Source organism: Bufo bufo, chromosome 6 (genome assembly GCF_905171765.1).
Source record: "Bufo bufo chromosome 6, aBufBuf1.1, whole genome shotgun sequence".
Classification (NCBI taxonomy): domain Eukaryota; kingdom Metazoa; phylum Chordata; class Amphibia; order Anura; family Bufonidae; genus Bufo; species Bufo bufo.
In genome coordinates this window covers 62,858,178-62,883,059 of record NC_053394.1, presented here as the reverse complement: position 1 = coordinate 62,883,059, position 24,882 = coordinate 62,858,178, and the positions used below count along the sequence as shown (strand labels likewise).

Sequence of the window (24,882 nt, the reverse complement as noted above, 5' to 3'; positions counted from 1 at the left end):
GAAGCTCCCCACATGAACACATCGCACTTGATCCCATACTATGCCATCCTTTTAAAGGGGTTGTCCAGGATTTTACTATTGATGACCTATCCTCAGGATAGGTCATCAATATCAGATCGACGGGGTCCGACACCCCCACCAATCAGCTGTATGAGGAGACGGCGCGCGCAGTTTACATGTGCAGTCTCCCGTCTCTTTTCTTGCTCTGCTGCTGCTTTGCCATAGGCGGCGGTGAGCAGGAAGAGAGAAGGGAGACGCTGCGCGCACTGTCTCGTACAGCTGATCGGTGGGGGTGTCGGACCTCCGTCGATCTGATATTGATGACCTATCCTGAGGATACATAATCAAATATAATTTACTGGATAACCCCCTTTAAGAAAGAGAGCCAGTATTCTACATATTAGCTGAAGATTGACTAGACCCACCAACTTCAATGTGAGCGACTGACCACAGAATATTTATAGGCATGGACAGACTTTACCACCACACGAACCAAGCAAATACTTGTGGTGCAAGAGATCAGGGGGGCCCTCTGCTGGCCACAAGTGGTTGGCTGGGGAAGAAAAAACGCTGAAGGGGGTGCAGCTGGTTGAACTGCATGTGGATGAGGGGTCACTTCCCAACTATAGAGCAGTAGAAGTGCCCAGGCTGCACTGTTTAACTGAGAGAGGGGCCTAAGGATGTGTTGGGGACACCCAGGCATAACTTTAAATGCCATGTCCACCCCTGTTTATAGGGGTGTGCCCACTCTGCTCCAATGGCAGATATGGAGAAAAAGAGGGGTCATGGACAATGGATTTCAACGAGCCTGACAGATATATTTTATACAATTTTTATCAAGGTAGACAAGCTGCCAGATATTCTCCCTTCCCTATTAAGAATACATGCATCCTCGACTGGGCCCAGTGTGCATGGGAAGGAACGGTATAACAAGTTTTCCGCTGACGGCTATCTAATGTCTATGGCCACTTATAGAGATGAGCGAGTTTCATATTTTGAAATTCGTTCACGCTTCGTTTGGTAAAAGGTGAATTGCGTTATGGATTTCGTTACCATGGACCATAAGGCAATTCTATGACTGAATGCCTTTAGAGGTATTCCGTTATTCATTCCGTCATAATAGAAGTCTATGGGCTGCAAAACTGATCCGTCCAGTTTCCGTTATGCAGGGGAGGACTCCGTTATGCAGGCCATAGACTTCTATTATGACGGAATGAATAACGGAATACCTCTAAAGGCATTCAGTCATAGAATTGCCTTATGGTCCGTGGTAACTAAATCCATAACGCAATTCACCTTTTACCACCAAACTAAGCATGAACGAATTTCAAAATTTGCTCATCTCTAGCCATTTGGCTTGTTTTTGTGTCTCATGTTACCGCTCTGTATGTTGCTTGCTGTCACCTAAAACCAGGGGCGTAGCTATAGGGGGGGGGGGGGGGGGGTGCAGAGGTAGCAGTCGCTACCAGGAGCCTGAGGGGGCTCAAAGACCCTTGTGCCACATAAGAAGACACCAGTATTATAGCAAATGCATACTGGTCAAGTTGACAGCTGGAGGGAAGGGGTTAGGTCAGGAATTTGGCATGGGGGGGGAGGGAGGTGCCGTTTCAATTTTTGCCTCAGGCAGCATGAAGGCTATGTGCTTCCCTGGCCACAAAGCACTGAGGGAAGGGGGGCCCAAGCTGAACTCTTGCACCAGGGCCCATGAGCCTTTAGCTAGGCCCCTGCCTAAAACCATTCATTATACCAGGTATGTTCATCTGACAGCCGACCTGCCCAGTCTTGTTACCCCTCCATACCTCCATTATTGTTCACATCATATGTAAAGGCCACCTTCTCAGCAAAGCTCTACAAGACCGAGCCATTGGGGATTTCATCTCTGCCAGTTTTTGTTTATTCCTCGCCTGCATCTAAGATTCTCCACAAATATTCCTAATGAAAAGTCAAATACGGTTTAATTCTACAGCTCCTATGCAGACCTATATGTTTCTATGGTAACCGTAACAGGCTACAAACCCGTAGTTGCACTTGTCTCCTGATTCTTATTCATGATGATACAGCTAGACGGCACTAGGACTGTGGGAACAGACTGCACAGTTTATTTGTAGTCTGTTGCTATGGAGACATATAGGTGTAGATACAAAACAGAATTTAGATTTTCAGTGACTTAATCCTGATTCACACATCAGTGTTTCAGCACGGTCCATGTTTTTAGCACGGATGCATGCTCTATTTTGTCCGTGTTCATGGATCCATCACGCCCATTAGGTTATGGGTCCATGAATACCACAGATATCATCTATGTTCCATCCATGTTTCACGTATCATTAGGAAGAGATGCTTTTGAAAAAAAAAAACATTTCAGCTGCACAGTGTGAAACGCGGATGACACACGGACAGTAAAAAACTGATACGTGGATCGCACATGGATCCATCAGACATATTCACGGAGGCATCCCTGACCACCTTTACACGGATTTGAGCACGGACATGGACTTGTGAATGAGGCTTTAAAAATCAGTTCTGTGCATCTGATTGTGGGTGATTTGGTGGGAAGCACGTGGATTTTTACTAGGCCCATTCAGGTGAATGGAACTGATTTTCAGTCATAAAAATCTTTTTTCGGACCCATTCATTCTCTATGGGGACGGAATGGATGTGGACAGCACACTGTGTGCTGTCCGCATCAGCATTTGCGGAGCGCGGCCCCGATCTTCGGGACCGCAGCTCCGCAAAAGATAAAACATGTCCTATTCTTGTCCGCAGCTGCGGACAAGAATAGGCATTTCTATAAGGGTGCTGGGCGGTTGTGTTGCAGATCCGCAATACACTACGGACGTGTGAATGGAGCCTTATGCAACAACATGTGAAGGCAATTAAGAAGAATTGCATCTGACCAATAAAAAACTTGTTATGAAAGCAGCTCTTCCTTTTTTAATTTACATGAGATTTGTACAGAATTCGTTACTGCTTCAGCAAGACTGATCTGGCTTTTCCCATCGGTGCTGATTAGATAATATCGGACTGTGCAGGGACCCCCCAGCTGGACCTTCATTGCAAACTACAGTACTACTTCTAGAAGTAATAATAAAGGAACGGCACATAATAAATAGAGCCATAAAAATAGATGCTCCAGAATTATTACATGGGGAATGCAGGTAGTTACTAAACAGACGTGTCAGGATTGGGGACAGTCCTCTATAAGCTTCACTTACACCACCGACAATTTGGCCATATTCACTGGCAGTGATGGTAGGGAGACCACATGATGGCAGCAAATGAGAAAACGACAGCAAAACTGTAAATAAAACGTCATAAATCTGTCACATGTTTATCGCAGCTATGCAGCAACATTGACGGTGACCAAACCCTATATACAGTGTGGAGAAGGTGTACAGTCCATGCTGGAAACAATGCCAAAATGATTATTATCAGATATATTGTCAGTAACGGATTTACTTTTTTTCATTAGCAAAATTATCCAAGGAATTGACTAATGTCATATTTTCTGCAGTCTCTTGATGCCAACTCATTCAAACAGAGCTAAATGGTTATCGCTGTCCCATGACTGGATGCAAAGGGATAATAATCCACCATATCCAAGGGTGGCTTGTCCTGCTATTGCTGCAACATTCCAATCTCGATTGGGGCAGTAAGTAAAAGTAGGTGCACAGCCCCCCCCCCCTCTCCCCCCCTCCCAAGATGGTTGCATATTGCAGAGGCTGGAACCTGTCAGTAGGTAGATGTCTGCACTAGAGACTGAGATCATGGAACTGCAGAATGTACTCCTTAATTCAGGCTTGTTTGATTCAGTGGAGAGGTTCTGCCGACATCTTTAGGGTTTCCCATCTTAGACATTTACTGTGTATCCACAGGATGTTCCATAGATGTCTGAGGTGGTTCCCACCATGGGGGGCTTGCAGCCATCTCCAGATCGGTGGCCTCCAATTGCCACATCCAGGCAGAGAATGAATGCATGTGTACAGCTCTGTCTGTTCACTTTTTTATGGGCGTTCACTGGACAAGCATGCTCGAGTGTTTCCACGAAGAGAGCCGTGACCACCTTTTCATTCGACCACCGCCTGGGTGCAGCAGCCAAAGGTGGGACCTGCCTCTTATGTCCATAAATGTCTAAGGCCTCGTTCAGATGTTAGTGAATCACGGACGTGTGCTGTGTTTTCCACACATACCCATTGATTTTAATGGCTTTGTTCACACATCAGTGGTTTTCCACTGACTGGGGGTCAGTGGAAAAATCACGTTGACATGAACTACTTAGGCCCGTGATGCAGAATGAACACGCCCATTGAAGTCTATGGGTCAGTGAAAACCACTTGCACAACATGGATTGATGGCGTACATGTCCTGGCGGTTTTTCATGGACCGTTGGAGGAGATGCTTTGGAAATTAATTTTCAGCCTAGCAGTGTCACTGTCCCTCCTGTGACAGATGTCAGAAGATCGAAGAGACTGGCTACACGTGAAGGGATATAAGGGCTGTTTCACACGAGCGGATCCCGCACGTGTCATCCGCAGCGTCAATAAGAGCCAAGCCCCGTTCCGGACAGCAGAGACACAGAGCATTAACATGATTACAAAATCACAGTGAGATAAAGTTGTCACTGTGATTATGTAGCAAAAAGGTCACAAAGGCACGGAGCATTATTAATCATGTTAATGCTCTGTGTCTCTGCTGTCCGGAACGGGTCTTGGCTGTCTTTCACGCTGTGGATGACACGCGCGGGATCCGCTCGTGTGAAACAGCCCTAACAGCCTCTCTTGCTTCTGTGTTGTTGTTGTCAATGACCGCACCCCTTGCTTCAGGTGTAGCTTAGCGGTCATTACACCTCCCCTATATAGTCTGACCTCACCCTTCTGGCTATGCGGGTGATGGCTTTATTTGGTTTTTGGATGAGTTGGTGTGTTGTCATCTCTGGGGTTCCTGCTCATCCATCTCTCTACAGAAGTTGTTTTATTCCTTTGTGTTTTGGTGTCTCTCCCCGTGTGTGTGTTGTTACTCTGCCTTAGGGAGACGCTGGTTCCTTCCTCTGGGAAGGAACGGGTCGTCTCAAGCCCTGCCAATACCCATAGGGCTCTTTAGGGTCTCCAGGTTCCGTTGTATGGGCATTCCTACCTTCAAGGTGTGCCCATACGGATAGGAGTCGGGGCAAGGAGGCGGGTTCTACAGGAGGTGACCCTTTCCCTAGCGTTGAAGCCTAGTGGCTTTTCCCTTCACTCCTGTTGTCGGTGTGGTGTTCCCTCCCATATCTCATCCGTGACAAGCAGTGTCCGTGGAATACGGATGACGCACAAAACTGATAAACGGGCAAAAAACGGACACACAGACCAAACCAATCGTGGAAATGTGAAGGAGGCCTAAGTTGGGAATACTACTTTAAACCTTTCTAGCGCTCTATGGATCATGCTGGCAATGCACCCCTGAGGCACTGCCTCCCCTTCTCCGGACGCACTGGGGCTCCCGTTTCTGCTTTGTCTAGTATTAAGGTGTATCTCCATTCAGATTATTACCACAGCCCCTTCCTTTCTCATGATCATCGATGTCCTACCATCGAAGTGTATAGAATGTCTGTCTATCACAGGGCTTCCTTCTATTAGAATACATGCAGAGGACTGCGATACAGGTTTCCATGGCTGCAGGACGGCGTTCCTAGGCGAAATTGTCTTTGGAGACTCTCTAATGAGCCATGAGGACGGTATCCTGATTTTCTTCCCCTTACATGTCCATGAGAAAAAAAAATGATTGATGCTCCAGGACATGTTGCACTGTGTTTTTCCTGGAAGATTGGTTTCAAGGGAAGAATACGTGTCCATACGGGCACCTTACAGCAAGGCTACAGGCCCTGAGGCTACATGCACATGGCAATATTTTTTTGCGAATTTTCCATTTGGAGTTTGCGCTGTTTCTGTGACAATTCATATGGACTTTGTCATGTATTTGCTTTAAGAAAGGGTGAAAATCTGAAGAAATCTACTGCGGATTTAGAAATCTGAACTGCAGGTCAATTTACACTTGGAAAGTTTCTACAACGTGAAGATGAGATTTTGCTGGCGGATACAAATCCGTACATAATACGCAATGTGTACCGCTATGACACGTGCTGACATCAATTTGTATAAGTCATGTCTACTGTGTAAAGATCTGCTAGGGATTTGGGGGGTACAGTCTCTTTGGGGAGAGAGCGCCTTAATCGGTGTGAGGAGACTTATAGGCCATACATGCTCCTCTGGGAAGAAAGGGATGAGATCGGCTCATACATAGAATGGACATTTTTCAGATTGCAGCCAAATATGCACAATATTGCAAACTACTAAACATGCTATAATTGCTTCATAACGTGTCAATAAGGGCTTGTTCACACCTGCGTCGGAGGCTCCCTTCAGGACGTCTGTCTCAGATTCCATAAGAAACGCAGTTTACCACCACTGGCCTAGGTTAAAGGGAACCTGTCACCGGGATTTTATGTATAGAGCTGAGGACATGGGTTGATAGATGGCCGCTAGCACATCCGCAATACCCAGTCCCCATAGCTCTGTGTGCTTTTATTGTGTAAAAAACCCGATTTGATACATATGCAAATTAACATAAGAGTCATATCTTACTTGTGTGACCAGAGAAGAGTCATATTTTCAAGCTCTGACTCATCTCAGGTTAATTTGCATATGTATAAAATCGGTTTTTTTACACAATAAAGCACACAGAGCTATGGGGACTGGATATTGCGGATCTGCTAGCGGCCATCTAGCAACCCATGTCCTCAGCTCTATACACAAAATCCTGGTGACAGGTTCCCTTTAACTACATCAGCAGCACAAATATGGCTTCTCCTGACAGTTTTGCAACAATGTAGCTAAAATGTATCGGACTGGATTGCTGAAAGTGGATACAATTGTAAGGGTTTTTCTTTTCCAGCACTGAGTTCCGTCCTAGGGGCTCTATACCGGAAAAGAACTGATCAGGCATATCCCCATGCATTCTGAATGGAGAGTAATCCGTTCAGGATGTCTTCAGTTCAGTAATTTTGACTGATCAGGCAAAAGATAAAACCGCGGCATGCTACGGTTTTATCTCCGACGAAAAAAAACGGAAGACTTGCCTGAATTCCGGATCTGGAATTTTTCCCCATAGGAATGTATTAGTGCCGGATCCGGCATTCAAAATACCGGAATGCCGGATGCGCAGACCGAAAAAAAAAAAAAATGCCGGATCCATTTTGCCGGGTGACACCGGAAAGACTGATCCGGCATTTCAATGCATTTTTAAGACTGATCAGGATCCTGATCAGTCTTACTAATGCCATCAGGCCTCTTTCACACTTGCGTTGTCCGGATCCGGCGTGTACTCCACTTGCCGGAATTACACGCCGGATCCGGAAAAACGCAAGTGTACTGAAAGCATTTGAAGACGGAACCGTCTTCCAAATGCGTTCAGTGTTACTATGGCACCCAGGACGCTATTAAAGTCCTGGCTGCCATAGTAGTAGCGGGGAGCGGGGGAGCGGTATACTTACCGTCCGTGCGGCTCCCGGGGCGCTCCAGAATGACGTCCGAGCGCCCCATGCGCATGGATGACGTGATCACATGATCCATGCGCTTGGGGCGCCCTGACGTCACTCTGGAGCGCCCCGGGAGCCGCACAGACGGTAAGTATACTGCTCCCCTGCTCCCCACTACACTTTACCATGGCTGCCAGGACTTTAGCGTCTTGGCAGCCATGGTAACTATTCAGAAAAAGCTAAATGTCGGCTCCGGCAATGCGCCGAAACGACGTTTAGCTTAAGGCCGGATCCGGATCAATGCCTTTCAATGGGCATTAATTCCGGATCCGGCCTTGCGGCAAGTGTTCCGGATTTTTGGCCGGAGCAAAAAGCGCAGCATGCTGCGGTATTTTCTCCGGCCAAAAAACGTTCCGTTCCGGAACTGAAGACATCCTGATGCATCCTGAACGGATTTCTCTCCATTCAGAATGCATTAGGATAATCCTGATCAGGATTCTTCCGGCATAGAGCCCCGACGACGGAACTCTATGCCGGAAGACAAGAACGCAAGTGTGAAAGAGCCCTAAGTTGGCATACGTTTTGCCGGATCCGGCAGGCAGTCCCGGCGAAGGAACTTCTTGCCGGATCACTCTGCTGCAAGTGTGAAAGTAGCCTTACTCTAGGCACTGACATCAAGTAGAGGGGGTAAGGAACTGGCAGAAATTCTGGAGAAAGAAATAGGAATGTCTAAACCTGTAATTATGCAATAACTAGAGGTTCCATAAAACTGGAAAGCTCCTCTGATATCTTCTGTTGCAGAAAGAACCCTCACTTTTTTTTCTTTTCTTTTTTTTTTGTATTAATGGAGCGCCCACTTATAACATATCTTTTATATGGCAAATAAAGCCCATTCCATGTATGGTAAGTGCCTGTGTAAGAGTTTTCCCCCGGTGACTGGGCTCGTACATTAGTGCTCAGATTTTCGTGTTATTCTGGGTGTTGTCTCGCTCATAACCCGTTTATATCCTTGGGGCATGTGGAATTCTGCCTGATGACACCTGTACACGCACATCTCAGCACGTTGTGTTGTAAATGCATGTTACATGGATTGTCTATTAAACCTCGGTGTGCCTTCACCTACATACCTACGTAAAAATATAGGGGCACGTTTATTGAGACCGGCGTTTTAGACGCTAGTCTTAATAAAGCCCTAAACTGGTGGTAGAGGCGCCGGCCTAGGCGGATCCGCCACCAAATGTGAACGTAAGAGAGCTTCCTTGCTGTCTTACATGGAGACCATCCCTCTTCCCCGCCATGCCCACCTTTTTAAACGTGACGTGAGCAGGGAAGAAGTCGCAGATTCTGCCGCAACATGGCGTGCGACAGAATCTGCACCAGATATACGCTACAAAAGTGCCTCTGTTCATAAATGACCCCCATAGTATATGGTTTTTAGGCCTCATTCAACAATCCTCATTGTTGTTTTGGCAATGGACAAGTCCTGGGTTGGATGGTCAGCACCACTGCTGAAGTAGTGTGCTACTTGTTTTAGGTGGAAATAGCAGGAACTAACTTAGTTGTATTTGCAACAGGGCTAAGGCCTCGTTCATGTTTCCATGTCCTCTTGACGTCCATGGAAAATCCATCCATGAAGAATCTGCGTTTGGTCTGTGTCTGTTTTTTTTTTGCCCAAAGTGTCATCCATCTAACATGGACACTGTTCCGCTGAAAGTTAATTTCCAGAGCTTCGCCTACCAATGGTCCTTAAAACACTGATGGTGAATGGGTGCCTTCTGTGTTATCAGTGGTTTTTCCCGGACTTCAATGGGTGTGTTTAGTCCAAAGTAGTACATTGTCTTGTGATTATTTTTTTTGTTCAGTGATCCAGGGTCAGTGAATAAACACATAAAAAATTGATGGGTCTGTGTGCTGTCCATGGAGGACACCTCTGTGATTCACTGACGTGTGAACAAGGCCTACGGCCCCATTCACACGTCAGTGATTTCCAGGAGTATTGGATCCACAGACATAAGGTTTAAGGGAAAGATCTGCACCTGTTCTGTGTGGGTGTGTTTTTTTTTGTTTTTTTTTTACCCACATCTGCCTTTCTAAAAATGGCCATTGAAAACAGCCCCTTAAATTGTATTTGGGCTGTGAAAACTGACGCATCCTATTTTTTGACAGCCAGTATTCACGGCCCCTGAAAAAAAAACAAAGGCGTGTGAATACACCTATAGGCCTCCTGCACACGACCGTATGGCTTTTTCAGTGTTTTGCGGTCCGTTTTTCACGGATCCGTTCAGTTTTTTTTGTTTCCGCTTCTGTTCCGTTTTTTCCGTATGGCATATACAGTAATTGCATAGATAAAATTGGGCTGGGCATAACATTTTCAATAGAGGGTTCCGCAAAAAACGGAACCGAAACAGAAGACATACGGATGCATTTCTGTATGTGTTCTGATTTTTGCGGACCCATTGACTTGAATGGAGCCACGGAACGTGATTTGCAGGCAATAGGACATATTCTATCTTTGAACAGAAATACGGAAACGGAATGCATACGGAGTACATTCCGTTTTTTTTGCAGAACCATTGAAATGAATGGTTCCGTATATGGAATGCAAAAAACTGCCAGTAAACGGGGGGAAAAAACGTTCGTGTGCAGGAGGCCATAGACTGTCATTGTTCTGTAAACGGCCATATGGTGAGTGAATAAGGCCTTATTCATTTTAGTGACTCGCAGACATGTGCTGTCTGTGTTCTACACAGAAAACGTACACATCCACTGATTTCGATGTACTTATTCACGCATCCTTGGAAAAACAAAGGAGACGCACGTTAGACTGACCCCTCCATGTTCGGTCAGCGGTTGTCACTGACCACTGATAGGAGAAGCTCTCATAGTTGCCAACTTTCTTGAATTTGCAGGGACTGTCCCTGATTTTCAGAGACGGTACCGGCAAATTTGGGCTGTCCCAGGACAAAAATGGGTGAGGGCTAACAATAACCCCACCCATAAGTGGGCTTTTCCAGATGGGGCATTTCCCAGGGGAGGGGTTTTGGATGCCCCTAATTTACCAACCTAAATGTTGGTAAGTATGTGCTCTGGAAACCTCCTTTCCAGCCTAGCAGTGAACATGGAACACAGCTGGCACATGGAGAACAGCAGATAGACATGTGGACCCTTCACAGACATGGTCACGGATGAAGCACTGACTCTCTTGACACGGAGCTGTCAGTAAGGCCTACTCCTCATGACTCTTTAGTGCATGAACATAGCCTTAGGGATCATGCACATGAATGTATTTTTCTTCTGTTTCCATCCTGTTTTTTTTACGTGTGAGTGTGTGTATATACGCAATTTCATGTCAATGGGGCTTGGAAATGACTCCGTAGGCATTCCGTGTCCACATGTCTGTTTTTGTTTTGTTTTTTTGTTTTTTTAAAACTTGTCCTATACTTGTCCGTTTTGCGGACAGGGACAGGCATTGTTACAATAAGTCCGAAAAAAATTGATTTAACATGGATGTCGTTTTTTTTTTTTTTTTCTTTTTTTTTTTTTTTTTTTTTTCACACCACAAAATGCATACGGTCGTGTGCATGAGCCCTTAGTCTTCCGGGGTCTGTAGTGGTTCAACATCTGGCTTATTGAAGAGGTCCCGGGCAATGGACTCCTCCGAGGATGTGTTCTAATGGTGCTTATGGAGTGAAGGTGTCCTACTGAGGCATGTGCCCCATTATGGCCTATGGAAGGGGTTCATGGCACTTGGGATATTCTTCTAGTGTCCTGTACCTGTACCATTTTTATTTTATTTGCTATTACTTCTAGAACTCTGGGAAGTTTCTGACTTTCTCTTTCTGAGGAACCAGAAAATTGTAACAATATTTTTGACCGCAGCGTTGAGCCCAGAAGACTGCTGGAAATAGAAATGAACCCAGATATAATTATGCCTAAGGGAATGCTTGAGTAATCTCCTCATGCTTAATATCCAGAAATGCATCATGGAGTAGGACAGCATTACCTGCTCTTCAGTTTCTAGTTTGTCCAGGGGTAGAAATGAATACTTTAATCGGCTGGAAATTAAACTGCCTTGGACCTAGATAGCCCTGTGAACAGCAGAGATCTATCCAAGGACGACGGGTTTACCCGTAGTCTGTAGTTAATGGCTCTGCTTTGGGATTTGCATCGGTGGCTCCTGTAGGCCAAAGGAATCTGCACTTTTCCGCAGCCCCTTTGTGACTATTACAAAAATGATCCTAAACAAAGACATTGTAATAACAAGGGATTGCAAGTGTATAATGACGTAAAAGGATTGTGGAGTCTCCGTGTTTATTCCCAGGGACATGGAGGAGGTGAGGTGGACATTGTAAGCTTGTCTTCTCCATGGGGCTGCCTCAGGCTCCATAGCCTCACATTCTCCACAGCCAGCTATTTGCCTAACATCTGAAAGAGTCATCCTTTCATCTTATGTTTATTCATTGGACAATTAAGCTGCGTTCCCCTCCCTTATGTACACAGTTTTTCCCTAACAGCCCATAGTGTATACTGCACTGGACTAGTCATCTACTTGGTAATAGTTACCTATTGTGTTTGTACCGAGGGTAATCTATTTTAACAACCTGAATATTTACTGTGTGCCTGAATGTGTGTGTGGGTGTGTATATATGTAATATATTGGAATAGAAAGCAGGACTGCACTCCAATATGTGATGAAAAAATGAAAGCAGTTTATTCACCCATGTTATGGCAAAGTTTGCACGTTTCAGCTCTTGCGAGCCTTTCTCAAGCATAGAGACAGTGAAAGTGAGCACATTTAAAGCATTACAAAAAGTGTTACTCCCATCAGGGTGTGGTTACAATCCTCTTAAATTGCAGACATGTGTTACAATTATAAAGTGCATGTTTAACATAGTGACTAGTGTTATACGTTCTATCATACCAGGATACTATCCCTCTTATATAGAACAAGACATATATAGAACTTGTGCTCCAATTAGAATCATAAAACAGTGCAGACCTACTGAATGGGGATCCCAGGAGTGAAACTCGGAAAGCCATGGAGCCCACATATACCATCATGTTCCCTATGCGTCTCGATCTCCTCAATGCGCATGCCCAGAGTAACAACATCATGTGAATCACAATGAAAGAATAGTGCGCATGCGCTCTATAGGGTAACCTCTACCAGCGCCATTTTAGTTCAGGGAAAAGTGCCCTAAATGTCCGTTCTATACTCATCACGTAAATGATAACTATACAGAGTATGTACTCAAAGCCGTGACTATAGAACGGAACACATAGAGAGTGTGCAACAGACCGCAGCAGGGATCTCCTACAGATGCCAGCATCAGGACGGGGATCCCCACCTCTCGGGAGGGACACCGGACTATGGGGCCGTGTACGTCGGAAGGGGACATCTCCATGAACCCCGCCGACCTACCTAACCCGCTTGCTGGAAAAAGCGGTCATAGAGGGATTATCCCTCAACATTACAGAAAACAGCAGCGCACTATAGCTTGATAATGTGTCTGGAGTAGCGCATATACGATAGGACACCGTAGTTGGTACTGGGCTGCACCGCTTCCAACAAGTTAAAGTCCAGGGATCCGCATCCAGCATCGTGAGAGTTAAAAATTCTAAAAGGCAAGAAAAAAAGATATATTAGTTTCCAACTTTATACTCTGTTACGTTTGTAATTGCATATAGTACTTTCACAATTCTCAGACACTATTACAGGTACGGGGAAACTATAACACATAAATGCATGGAAAAAGGGGGCGAGCAACAGATCACCAGGCACCTATCTGAACTCCACATTTAATCCTCTAGGGTGCAAGCTATCTAAATCATAAATCCAACGCAATTCTCTTTTTTTGAGAATAGCTAGACGGTCTCCGCCTCTCCTGGGGAGTTCAACATGGTCCAGAATCCAGCATCTTAGATCCCGCTCAGAGTGCCCAAGAGATCCAAAATGCCTGGAGACCGGAAGATCAGCACGTTTTTTTCTTATTGAATTCCTGTGATTGTTCAATCTTAATTTTAATTCTGTGGATGTTTCACCAATATATATTAGGTTACACGGGCATGCTAGCACATAGATTACATAAGATGATGAACAATTTAAATGGAACTTGATGGGATATTCTTTGTGTAGAGGGATGTATAAAGGATCTAGCTTTACATATATAGCGACAATTGACGCAATTGAGACACAGGTAACACCCATGTCCCGACTGCGACAATGTTCACTGTACGCTAATTTTCTTAGGGCCTACATCCGCTCTGACCAAGTGGTCCTTGATGTTTTTACTTTTCCGATATGATAAGAGGGGAGGAGACTTCAGTTCGGGTACGTCTTTGATTGACCTGCCAAGGATGCTCCAATTCTCCTTGAGGATACGTCCCATCTCCACACTACACTCAGAGTATGTGGACATGAAAGGTATCCTCTGGATTCTCTGTGAGGCAGATAAAGTTTTTTTGGGGCTATTGAGTAAAATCTCATTTTTTTGATCATCTAGCAATCGGTGGGGGTAACCTCGTTCCCTAAATTTACCTGTCATCATATCCAATGTGGATACTAACTCAGTCTGTTTTGATATAATACGTTTAGCACGTAAAAATTGTGGGTGCGGTAGGTGTTTAATTAAACTACGAGGATGACTACTTTCGTATCGTAGAATAGTATTCCTGTCAGTTGGCTTGATGTATAGGCCTGTATTAATCAAACCATCAACCAATCTGACATTGGTGTCAAGAAAGGATAATTCTGTCTTGGAGTAAGACACAGTGTATTGGAGGTCAGGGTCAATGCTATTCAGATATTTATGGAACTCAACCAATTGGGGTTCTGTGCCTGACCACAGGAGGAAGACGTCATCTATGTACCGCCACCACCCAATGACATATTGGAAGTGGTGGGATACATAGATGAAGTCCTCCTCCATGTGCCGCATGTAGATATTTGCGTACATTGGGGCCACATTGGACCCCATCGCAACGCCACGTTTTTGACTGTAAAAGGTGTCCTGGAAAAGAAAATAATTATTTTCCAGAATAAGCCTCAGCAGGATATTAATAAAATATTTTGAATGTTGTGTGATAGACGACCCATCCAGATATTTGTTGACAGCAGAAATGCCCTTCTCGTGCCCTATTGACGTGTACAAAGATACGTCAAAGGACACGAGAGTGGCAGTCTGCACATCTGCAGCATCAACAGATCTCAGTTGTTGCAAAAAATGCCCAGTGTCCTGAATATATGACTTTCCAGCCGTCCAAAATTCTCGCAGAATCCTATCAAGAAACATAGCGATTCTACTAAACACAGAGTCCGTACCAGAGACGATGGGGCGACCGGGGGGGGGGGGTCCACAAGGGTTTTGTGGACTTTGGGCAATATATATAGGACTGGAGTAACGGGAGAAGTAACCGTTAAATACTCCCTTAGCCCTTCATCAATGATGCCCCCGGCCACCGCATCGGACAAAATACTTTTAATGATATTCATAATCTGAAATTTAGGATCATTATGCAGCACGCCATACACATCTACATCACAAAGTTGGCGTTCAATTTCTTTTACATAGTTACATGTATCAAGAACAACCACCCCACCCCCTTTATCAGTGGGTTTAATGGTTAGCTGGGGGTTATTCCTGAGTTGGGACAGGGCCTCTATTTCAACAGTTGTCAGATTGGGTTTATTTAATCTCGCTGTATCACCAAAACGGGATTTAAGCTCTCTGACATCCCTTTTAACTGCGGAAATGTAGGCCTCTATAGCAGGTTCATCCACATAGGGGAGAAAGGTACTTTTATTTATTAAACCCAATTTCTTGAGTGAAAATTCACTCGAGTATGTTAGTGTGTCAACAGTGTGACCCTTAAAAAAACACCTTCAACTTAATAGACCGAAAAAAAATCATTTAGATCCATTTCTAGATCGAACCAATTTACCTTGGAATTTGGGCAAAATGTAAGCCCTTTAGAAAGGACACTGTGTTGAGCTGCAGTCAATTCAACTGAAGATAGATTGAACACTATTGTCTCTTTCTCTGGGGTAATGCTTTCGTCGATTGTTGTCTGGTCCGGTTGTATCGCTGCTTTCCCTTTTCGTTTATACCTGCGGCCTCCTCGCCTGGTTCTTGATCCTTTCCTTTCTTTATGTCCAGACTGTCTCCTAAAAAAGATTTCTCCTCATCTGGGGGTAATTGCATAAATCTCCTACTTCTTTTATTATTGCGGTTGGAGCCCATAGATGGTGTATCAGATTGCCATGCATATATGTCGCCTCGTTTATAATCATCTGCGTCTCGCACCCATTTACTCCTTTTGCCCTCCTCCAATTCCATCTGTAGTTTATTGAGTTGGTCTATAATATAGTGTGTGTGTGTGTATATATGTGTGTATATGTATGTGTGTATATATATATATATATATATATATATATATATATATATATATATATATATAGCTATATGGCAAGGCAGATATTTTCCTCCCAGCATGCTCGGCTGGTGAGGTCAAATACCGAACCGGAGTTAAGTGCCAGTCTGGGTTTTGGCAGCACCTGGCTTTCCTTAAAGGGGTGATCCGAGTTATGGAAAAAAAAAAAAAGTAAAACTCATCAGGACATGCATCTACATTAGTTAAGCCTCATTTCTTAAGAGAAAAACCCATACTTGCACCTTTTGCATGGTTCTTTTATTATTGCTTTGTTTACATGCTGCAGCAAAGCTGTGGGGGCGTGTACCAACAATGCCTGAGCTCTGCCTCATGAATATTTGTGGGCGTGAATAATCTGACCTTTCCCGCCCCATGCTCTTCACTTTGCATAAAAAAAACTGTCACATGATCATCTCCTAGCTCACACAGGCAGAAGATCTTCCTATCACATTGCAGATACTATATATACACTGGCGATCAAAATTGGAGAACCATTTATGAACACTTGTTTTTTGTTTGTTTTTTAGAAATAATGTAAGCTACACTGATCATCATTTGAAGGATTTTTTTTGTAAGGGGTACACCATGCCATTAAAACAGTGTTTTTAAAAAAAAAAAGTATACCAACATAAAACTTATTTTTCAAAAAACCTGATGATCATAATTGGAGAACAGCAATGACTGTAGTACAGAGAAAGATTGTAACTACATTTTCTGGAGGTTACACCAGTCGCCAATCAGTAGAAGTGTACAGGCAGAGGCGTACATAGAAATCACTGGGCCCCATAGCAAAAATCTGAATTGGGCCCCTTAACCCCGCCCACTACCCACCATGGCCCCTCCCACTTCCTGACCTGGCTCCTCCCATGCCACACCCCCATTAAATACATTTATACATGACCTACAGATGGGCCATGTCACTTGCCAGGCTTTAGCAGAGTGGGCACAGGACAGTGGACATGTGTGGCATACATATTGCGCCCTAACTGAGCGAGTGTAGGGCAGGAGCGTATACACATCACTCCTCCTGCCTCTGTCAACTGTGCTAAAGCCGGACGTAAGCCATCCCCCACATCTTAATCACATCACTTCTCTTACCCCAAACCCCTTTAACTCCTTGCTGCTGATGCTGAGTATGCACATATGCGCATGTGTTTGTGTGTGTGTGTGGGGGGGGGTGGTTTGGCTGGTTGGTGAAATATCATTTGGTGGCTATGTGCACACTCAGCATTAGCAGCAAGGAGTTAGAGGGGTTAATATCCATCCAACCCCGCCTAATGCCCTCCAAAATGCCCGGGGGGGGGGGGGGGGGGGTTGTTAGGAAGGAGTAGGTGTAGGAGGAAAGCACACTGTCCTCTATGAGCCCCCCCAACCCCTAATGCCCCCCAAAAATCTCAGGACAGTGTGCTTTCTTCCTACTTCTCCCCCATGGGCATTTTGGGGCTCATAGAGGACAACAGGACTCACTGGAGTGGGATTGAAGCATGTCCCACCCTGTCCTGGCTGTCCCCCTCCCCACCCCTCCTCTCTCTTGCTGCCTGGCCTGTCAGGTTAATCTGACATTAGTCTGAGTATCTGACATTATCATCGATCGATCATACCTGGTCTCTGCTGAGTGCTGTACTGCTGACTGAGTCTGCTCTCCCTCTCTCAGGCAGCCAGAGCCAGGCAGTGACACGGCAGCCTTCAGGCAGGAGTCAGGATGGACGAACGGTTCTTCAGGGCAGGCCAGCCAGGGACAGGGTGCTTCTTCCTTCTTAGTCTCCTCAGGCACACTGGCGACGGCCGACGGCGAACTGATTCTCCCGCCTCCCTTGTGCACACTGCCACTGGCCAATCAGCAGCTGCCTCAACAGAGTTGCCTTGTGCTGATTGGCCAGACAGCAGTCAGGATCATCAGGTCAGGACAGGTCAAACTCCGTTCGGCGCTGGAGGGGGGGGCTGGGGGCGGGGGGGGGGGGGGTTGGGGGTTCTAGAGATTACGGAAGAATAGTTGGCTCAGGCTGAGAATAAAAGCAGCCGCATAGCGCTATAGCCGCATGTCATGAGTGGGCGGGGCCTTCTCTGCGTTCCGGGCCCCCCAGTGCCGCGGGCCCCATAGCAATGGCGTGGTCTGCCTCTATGGGCGGTACGCCACTGTGTACAGGCCCTTGCTTTGAATGAATCTGCGGCCACAGAACATCTCTCACATGGCTCTGGTGTGATTTTTGGTCCACTCTTCTTCATGACCATACCTTTTTGTCACCAAGGATTTTCCAGAGGTTTTCTATTGGGTTTAGATCAGGTCTCGGGCTCGCCATGTCATTGTTTTAATGTTTTCAGTTTCAAGGAACTTCTTTACCCGTTTTGCTGTGTGACTGGGGGCATTGTCCTGCATGAAAATTGCTGGCTGATTGAGTGATGAACGCAAGGAAGGAGCCATGTGTTGTTAAAGAAGGTTCTGATACAGCTTCATTGCAGAGTGAATACAAGTGTGTATGAGAGGTCGAACTCCTGCTGCAGGAGAGAGAGATATGACATCAGGGGTCATGTGACCCGCATCTGTCCTTAAATAGGCAGCTGGGCTCAGCAGAGATGTCGTCTCTGTTTTGGGGATCTGAGGCTTTGTGCCAAGCTGGAGGGCTGAGAGCCACATGCTGGGGAAACATGCCCCCTAAAGCCTGCTGTGGACTACTGGAGGCAGAACTGCCAGCAAGGTGACTTGTGTTATATGAACTTTGCATTGTGTGTGAATTAACACAAAGACTTCAAAGTTACGTGCTGTTTTGTGCAATTGCCTCAAGTGTGAATAAACACTGACGTTTTGAGGTAAGAACTTGTATTTTGCCTCTGTACTGCGCCCGCTTACCTGATCTACCAGAGCGAAAGCCCAGTGTGTGTGTGTGTGTGTGTGTGTGTGTGTGTGTGTGTATGTATATATATATATATATATATATATATCTGTACATTGTATTATCAGAGCAGATTATGCCATAAATTAAATAAATACAAAATATGGACATTGTATCTTATGTAAAATGTATTTTTTACTTTTTTGATCTGCCTTTTTGAATAGAATCTTAAGAGTTCTTCCATCTACCCTGTGGACATGCTATAAATGTTTAAAAGGCAGGGGTCCCACCTAATGGAAGCATGAGACTCCCCTGACCCCAGTTCCACAGGACAGCTAGAACACTCAGGTGAAAAAAGTAACTTTCAACCACCTTTCCATTAGAGGAGTTGTCCAAGTTAAAGAGGTTATCCAAGTTTGAATAACACTGGAGAAAACAAGAGAGCAAAGTATTGATTTTTTTTGTAATTTTAGACCATTTTACAGGGGCTGCTCAAGTTTTTATTTAATGGAGTTATCCAAGTTTGAATAACCCCCTGTAGGATGCTCGGCATCCCTGCATATACTTACCTGGTCCCCCGACGCCAGTTCCCTCCAGGATCAATCCATGGTTGTGGCTGCATCTCCCCTGCCGACAGAAATCAACATCAACGGGGAGGACGTGGGGATGCAGCCAATAGCAGGCCACGACGGTGACTTGCCTCCTGCATTATATGGGGACTTGTCATGCTGCACATCATCTGGCAGCAGGGGAGTTGCAGCCACTGCCGTGGAGCGGTCCTGGCTGGAGGGAACCGGCATCGGGGACCAGGTAAGTATATGCAGGGACGCGGAGCCAGGCATCCTAGAGGGGGTTATTCAAACTTGGGTAACTATATTAAATAAAAACTTGAGCAGCCCCTGTAAATGGCCTAAAATTACAAAAGAATCAATACTCATCCCTTTGCTCTCTTGCTTTCTCCAGTGTCACGTTTCAGTCCTCATACCGCTGACCTCCTCTTCCTGCAGCAGCAGTGATGTTCTGTGCACGCAGGTCCCGGTGCAGACAATCAGTGGCCTCGGCAGTACAAGGAACATCACCACTGTTGTGAGGAAAACAAACGGCAGCAGGAAGGATTGGAGCGCTGCGCAGGAAGAAGAAAGGGAGAAAAGGCGTGACTTAAAATAAAGTTATGGTCCATGGTAGTGGAATCCATGACGGAATTCTTAGATAACCCAAACTCGAACCTTGTATGCCGAACTTGAAAACATAAGTTCGCTCATCCCTAATCACCTTAATAACTAGGTATAACCATTAAACTGGCTGAAAAAAAATAAGTTATTAAAGAGCTAAAAGTTGTCACATTGGAGGATAACATGGGGATTTGTATCTCTAGGTAATTCTCCATTCAGTGTAAATTACAGAAATCCCCGTAGATTATGAGTAATGATGTCCATTTACCTTACACTGCTGGAGCTCACAGAGATCTAATGTAATGCAGAGGACCTGATTGTAACTTCAGAAATCATACAGGGCTGTACCCATCTATGTTGACTATACTGGTCAGCTCCTCATGGGCAGTACCAAAGAATATTAAGCTGTGTATGCTGTACATTAATTAACACCGAATTTTACATAAGTTTCTGATCCGTCTGGTCTCATTAGAGTCGCAGCAACCACGACAAACTATTAACTCAGTTTTGTATGAATTTTGATTATACTCAGCATTTTATTTGGTTTTCCTTGACATCCTAACTTTCCTTCACCTCCTCAAACCATTTTCTAGCTATTTACTGCTTCTTTTTTTTTTTTTTTTTTTTTAGTAGGCTGGTTGTAGATGAATAATTTGTATGACTCTAGGTCTACATCTATATAATTTTTCATCCTCCTCAGTGTCAAATAGAGGAACTAGGACTTCCCTAATGCTTATTGTTAGAACAATAGCCGAGCACATCCATGCCTCATTTGGAATGGCCTGACCACATCGGCCTACATGGCAGCACTAAATAGAACAATTATCAGTATTTCCACCCCTGGGATTTCCTGTGCTTTGTAGTAGTGAATCATGCTCCGGCACAATCACCGTTTGTATGGCTTATTAGTCACAGTGTATTGCAAAAATATTTGACTTTTTTTTTTTTTTTTTTTAAGTTGTGGTCAAAGTTTCCATAGCTGTGTACAGATTCTGGATGTAGGTGCTATGCAGGGTTACCAACCTTTGTAAATTCTTGGACAGTTCGTAATATTAGGAGACTTTCCATTCACCATGATCATAAGTAGATGCGTCTGTGGCTGGGTAATTGTAGTTGTCGTAAGGGCTCATGAACACTAACGTATTTTCTTTCCGTGTCCGTCCCCCCGTCCGTCCCCCCTTTTTTTTTTTTTTTTTCTGGACCGTATGCGGAACCATTCACTTCAATGGGTCGGCAAAAAAAAAGGCAGTTACTCCGTGTGCATTCCGTTTCCATATGTCCGTATTTCCGCCCCAAAAAATAGAACATGTCCTAAGGATAGGACTGTTCTATGAAGGGCCAGCTGTTCCGTTCCTCAAAATATGGCATGCACACAGATGTCATCCGTATTTTTTTTTGTGGATTTGTTTTGTGTGGACTGCAAAATGCATGTGGTCGTGTGCATGAGCCCTAAATATGAGATCATATCAGGATTTTGAGCTAAAGACTTTTGTGGTTTTCCACTACACCCATAAAAAAACAAATGTTGGCTGTCTGTAATTTTTGGATAAGTTATCCAGAGAAAATAACTTTAGTTTGGCAACCCTGGTTCACGCATACACATTGCAGTGTGGAGAAATAATGCAATATGTAGCAGCATTTCTATATGTAAATGAGTCCAATTTTGGAGCAGGAATTCGGGAGTGAGTGGAATTGAAGAAGCCCCCACGCTTGATGAATTTATCACCTCCCCCCTCCATATATTATCTGAAATTAACTAGTTAAAGGGGGATGTCCTACAAAAATTTTCAGCACTTTTCAAACCAGCATGCTTTATTTATTAAAGCAGTTCTGCAGTTTGTTTATCCTCTGGATAGATCATCAGCATCTGATCGGCGGGGGTCTGACATCTGGGACCCCCGCCTATCAGCTGTTTGAGAAGGTAGCAGCGCTCCAGGTGCTGGCCTCTACATAACTTTGCCATATCCAGAGCCAGTCTAAACGTAAGACTGCTTCCTTGCCGTCTTGCGTTTAGACCGTTTTCTAGGCCTAAAACACACTTAGAAAATTAATGAATGAGACGAGTCTGCTGACCCATATTCTTCCCCGTCCACGCCATGCCCACTTTTTTAGACCTGGCGTGAATGGGGAAAAGTCGCAGATAACCTTTTGTGCCGCAATCGGCGCTAGAAATAAGCCTAATATAGGCGCATTTCTGAATAATAAATGACTCCCTGAGTTTGTAAATAGACTGGATTATGAATTGTTTACCTTTGTTCTGATTTCCATTGGAAACTATCAGTAAGCCTGTAATGGTACACTGCCTTGGGACCTTTAACCTGGGTATATACTTTAGACAGCTGTTGGTTGACAGCAATTCCTCCTGACACCCCCATCCCCATATATTGTACATGCATGCTTGGTTCGGACAAGCATGCAGTTGCTCTTAATGGAGAGGGGAGTAAGCCACCACTGCGGAGTGTGGCTTATTTCACTTGGGAACAAAAGATTTAATGCAATGTGTATGGCAACCTTTTAGGTTTGCCTTCATCAGATTTCTCCTTATTGTCTTGTGTAGAGAATATTGTTCCTAAAATGCATCCCATCCAGGGGCTTATCTACCGTAGCGGCAGACCATGTGACTGCTTTGGGCCCCAGGGCAAGAAGGGGACCAGTTGGGATCATCTCTTCTACTGGAGGTGAATACCTGGACAGGACTCTACCCAGGCTCGGACTGGCCCACAGGGGTACAGGGGAATCCCCTGGTGGGCCCCTGAGCAAGGTGGGCCCCTAGTCTCCCACCCCCTCCACAAGTGGCACATAACACATTAGATTTAGTACACTACATACATATATTTAATGTACAGCACCTCAACCAGCTTATGTTCATATATAAAAAAACTTGTTAGATTATTGATTATATTTGAATGTATCCGTACGGTGGGCCCCCAAAATACATTTTACTGGTGGACTGGGGTACCTAGGGACCAACACTAACTCTACCCTCTAAAGGAGCAACTTTTAGGAAATGAGGCAGTGGAGAAATGGCCCAAGGGTCATTGAAAAGGGGTTCTGGTTTTATCCTTGCTATGCGGCCCTTACTTCTCTATGTACGCCACTGATCCCACCAGGACATGTTCCGTGCCAATGCAGAGCTAAGAGTGATATGACCTGGAATTAACCAAAACTGTATATAGCAACATAATATAAACTTTTTGACCTTTTTAATTTCTTCTGTTATTTTCCTTACAGGAGAGAAAAAGAAAACAAAGTCCATCGACAATGAACTTAACCCAGTATGGAAGGAGGTAGGTGTGCAGAGTTGCGTGAGGTACATTTTAGTAGCTTGTCCTAAAATTGTATCTCTAAAGTCATTCTCTTTTGATTTAGTGAATGCTCGAAGTTCCTGATAGCTACTTGAGATCTTATCTTAGAGACCACCCATTGGGAACTAGGGGTAATCCCTTTTCAAGCCGCCTGTTAGGACATAGATATGAACATAATAGAGTATGGTGACCCCTATAGTGGACTTGGGGCACTGTGTTATGTAAGATTTCAGCCGATAGACCCATGATGATCAGCTAACCACTAGGTTTGCCTTTGACATGTCCAGGAATTGTCACTTTCTTGTCCCTCTCCTTTGGACCTCTCATAAAGTTCATTAGTAGTAAGTAAGGAGAGGTAATAAGTCCATGAAGAAGCAATATCCTACATATTGGAGACAACACAGCCAGAAGAGAGAAGCAGCGAGTTTAGAGAACCCTTGAAGCTTATTGCAGAGCACATACAAGGGCCCCTCTGTAGGCATCTCAAGGATGTCCTTGGAACCAATTACCGAGCAGTTTAACTATGGGCTGGATCTTTGTAAAGGACCCCTGGGCTGCCTGCCCATACTGCTTGTTGTTAGATGTAAAAAGTACAGTAGAGATTGACATTTGTCCAATGTTACTGTGGTGGCCATTTTTATAAAATGACAACAGGTGAGGCCATAATTGGCTTTCATCTTTGAAATAACTAATGACCAAACTAGTCACTAGTGGATCATTTGGCCACTTGGAAAAAGGTAAGCTCTACTAAAATGAGACGGAGGTAAAGTACTTTCTTGTCACCCCTTCCATATCATTCTAGCTATAGTTTGAGGTCATTAGTTGGATATTGGTGGCATATTGTTAGGATATGTTTCTAATGAGACCACCTATTTAAAGGGGTTGTCTGAACCCCATACCAAAATTAATTGCTGCCAGTAATGTGTGAGAAATAAAATTAATCCATTTTCCTCTCCCCACTGCTTCTAGTCCCTGGGACCGAGTAGTGTGACATCCCGTCTGTGGTATGGTGCATTGCTGCAGCCATTCACTGGCCTGAGAAGTGATTTTGTCCCTGAGCGACACGTGACCACGGAGGCTCTGTGATCATGTTGGGAACACGTCACTGCTGAAGCCAATGAATGGCTGCAGCGGTGCATGTTGCCATAGACAGGTTGTCACACTTCTGTCCACTGAGGATCGGAAGCAGAAGGGACTCTCCAGTAATTTTAAAGATTATATTCAATTATTATTTGGGTAATTTATTTTTCCTGAAGACTGACTCCTGAAAGACGGACATTATTGCTCCTGCAGGGGTTATTATTCAAGAATAGTTCACCTATAGGGCACAAACATCAAATATACATGGTGGAGTTGCATTATTATGACCACTAGCTACTATCCAGAGTAACTTCTGCACAGAGTGCGCTGGGAGTGACTGGGTAAGGTCCTGGTAGGTTGTCAAAGGTATCTGGAGCCATGCTGACTGCAGTGCATCCCACAGCTGCTGGAGGGTACGTGGGGGGATCCATAGAGTCAACACGATGATCAAGGTGGTCAATCAGGTGCTCAGTTGGGTTAAAGTCTGGAGAATTTGGGGGCCAGGGTGATATTTGGAAGTCTTGGTCATGCTCTTCCAACCATTGTCGGAC

At 44.8% G+C, this 24,882-nt stretch overlaps 1 protein-coding gene across 8 annotated transcripts in view; it reads left to right on the top strand.

The window, feature by feature from the left end:
- The window catches only part of MYOF (myoferlin), a 210,525-nt gene that overhangs the window by 9,057 nt on the left and 176,586 nt on the right, over positions 1 to 24,882 (top strand). For all 8 annotated transcript variants that reach the window (XM_040437962.1, XM_040437961.1, XM_040437959.1 and 5 more), the window contains exon 2: positions 23,178 to 23,233. In XM_040437962.1, the coding sequence (XP_040293896.1) occupies positions 23,178 to 23,233 (56 nt within the window). The remainder of the gene's footprint in view (positions 1 to 23,177; positions 23,234 to 24,882) is intronic.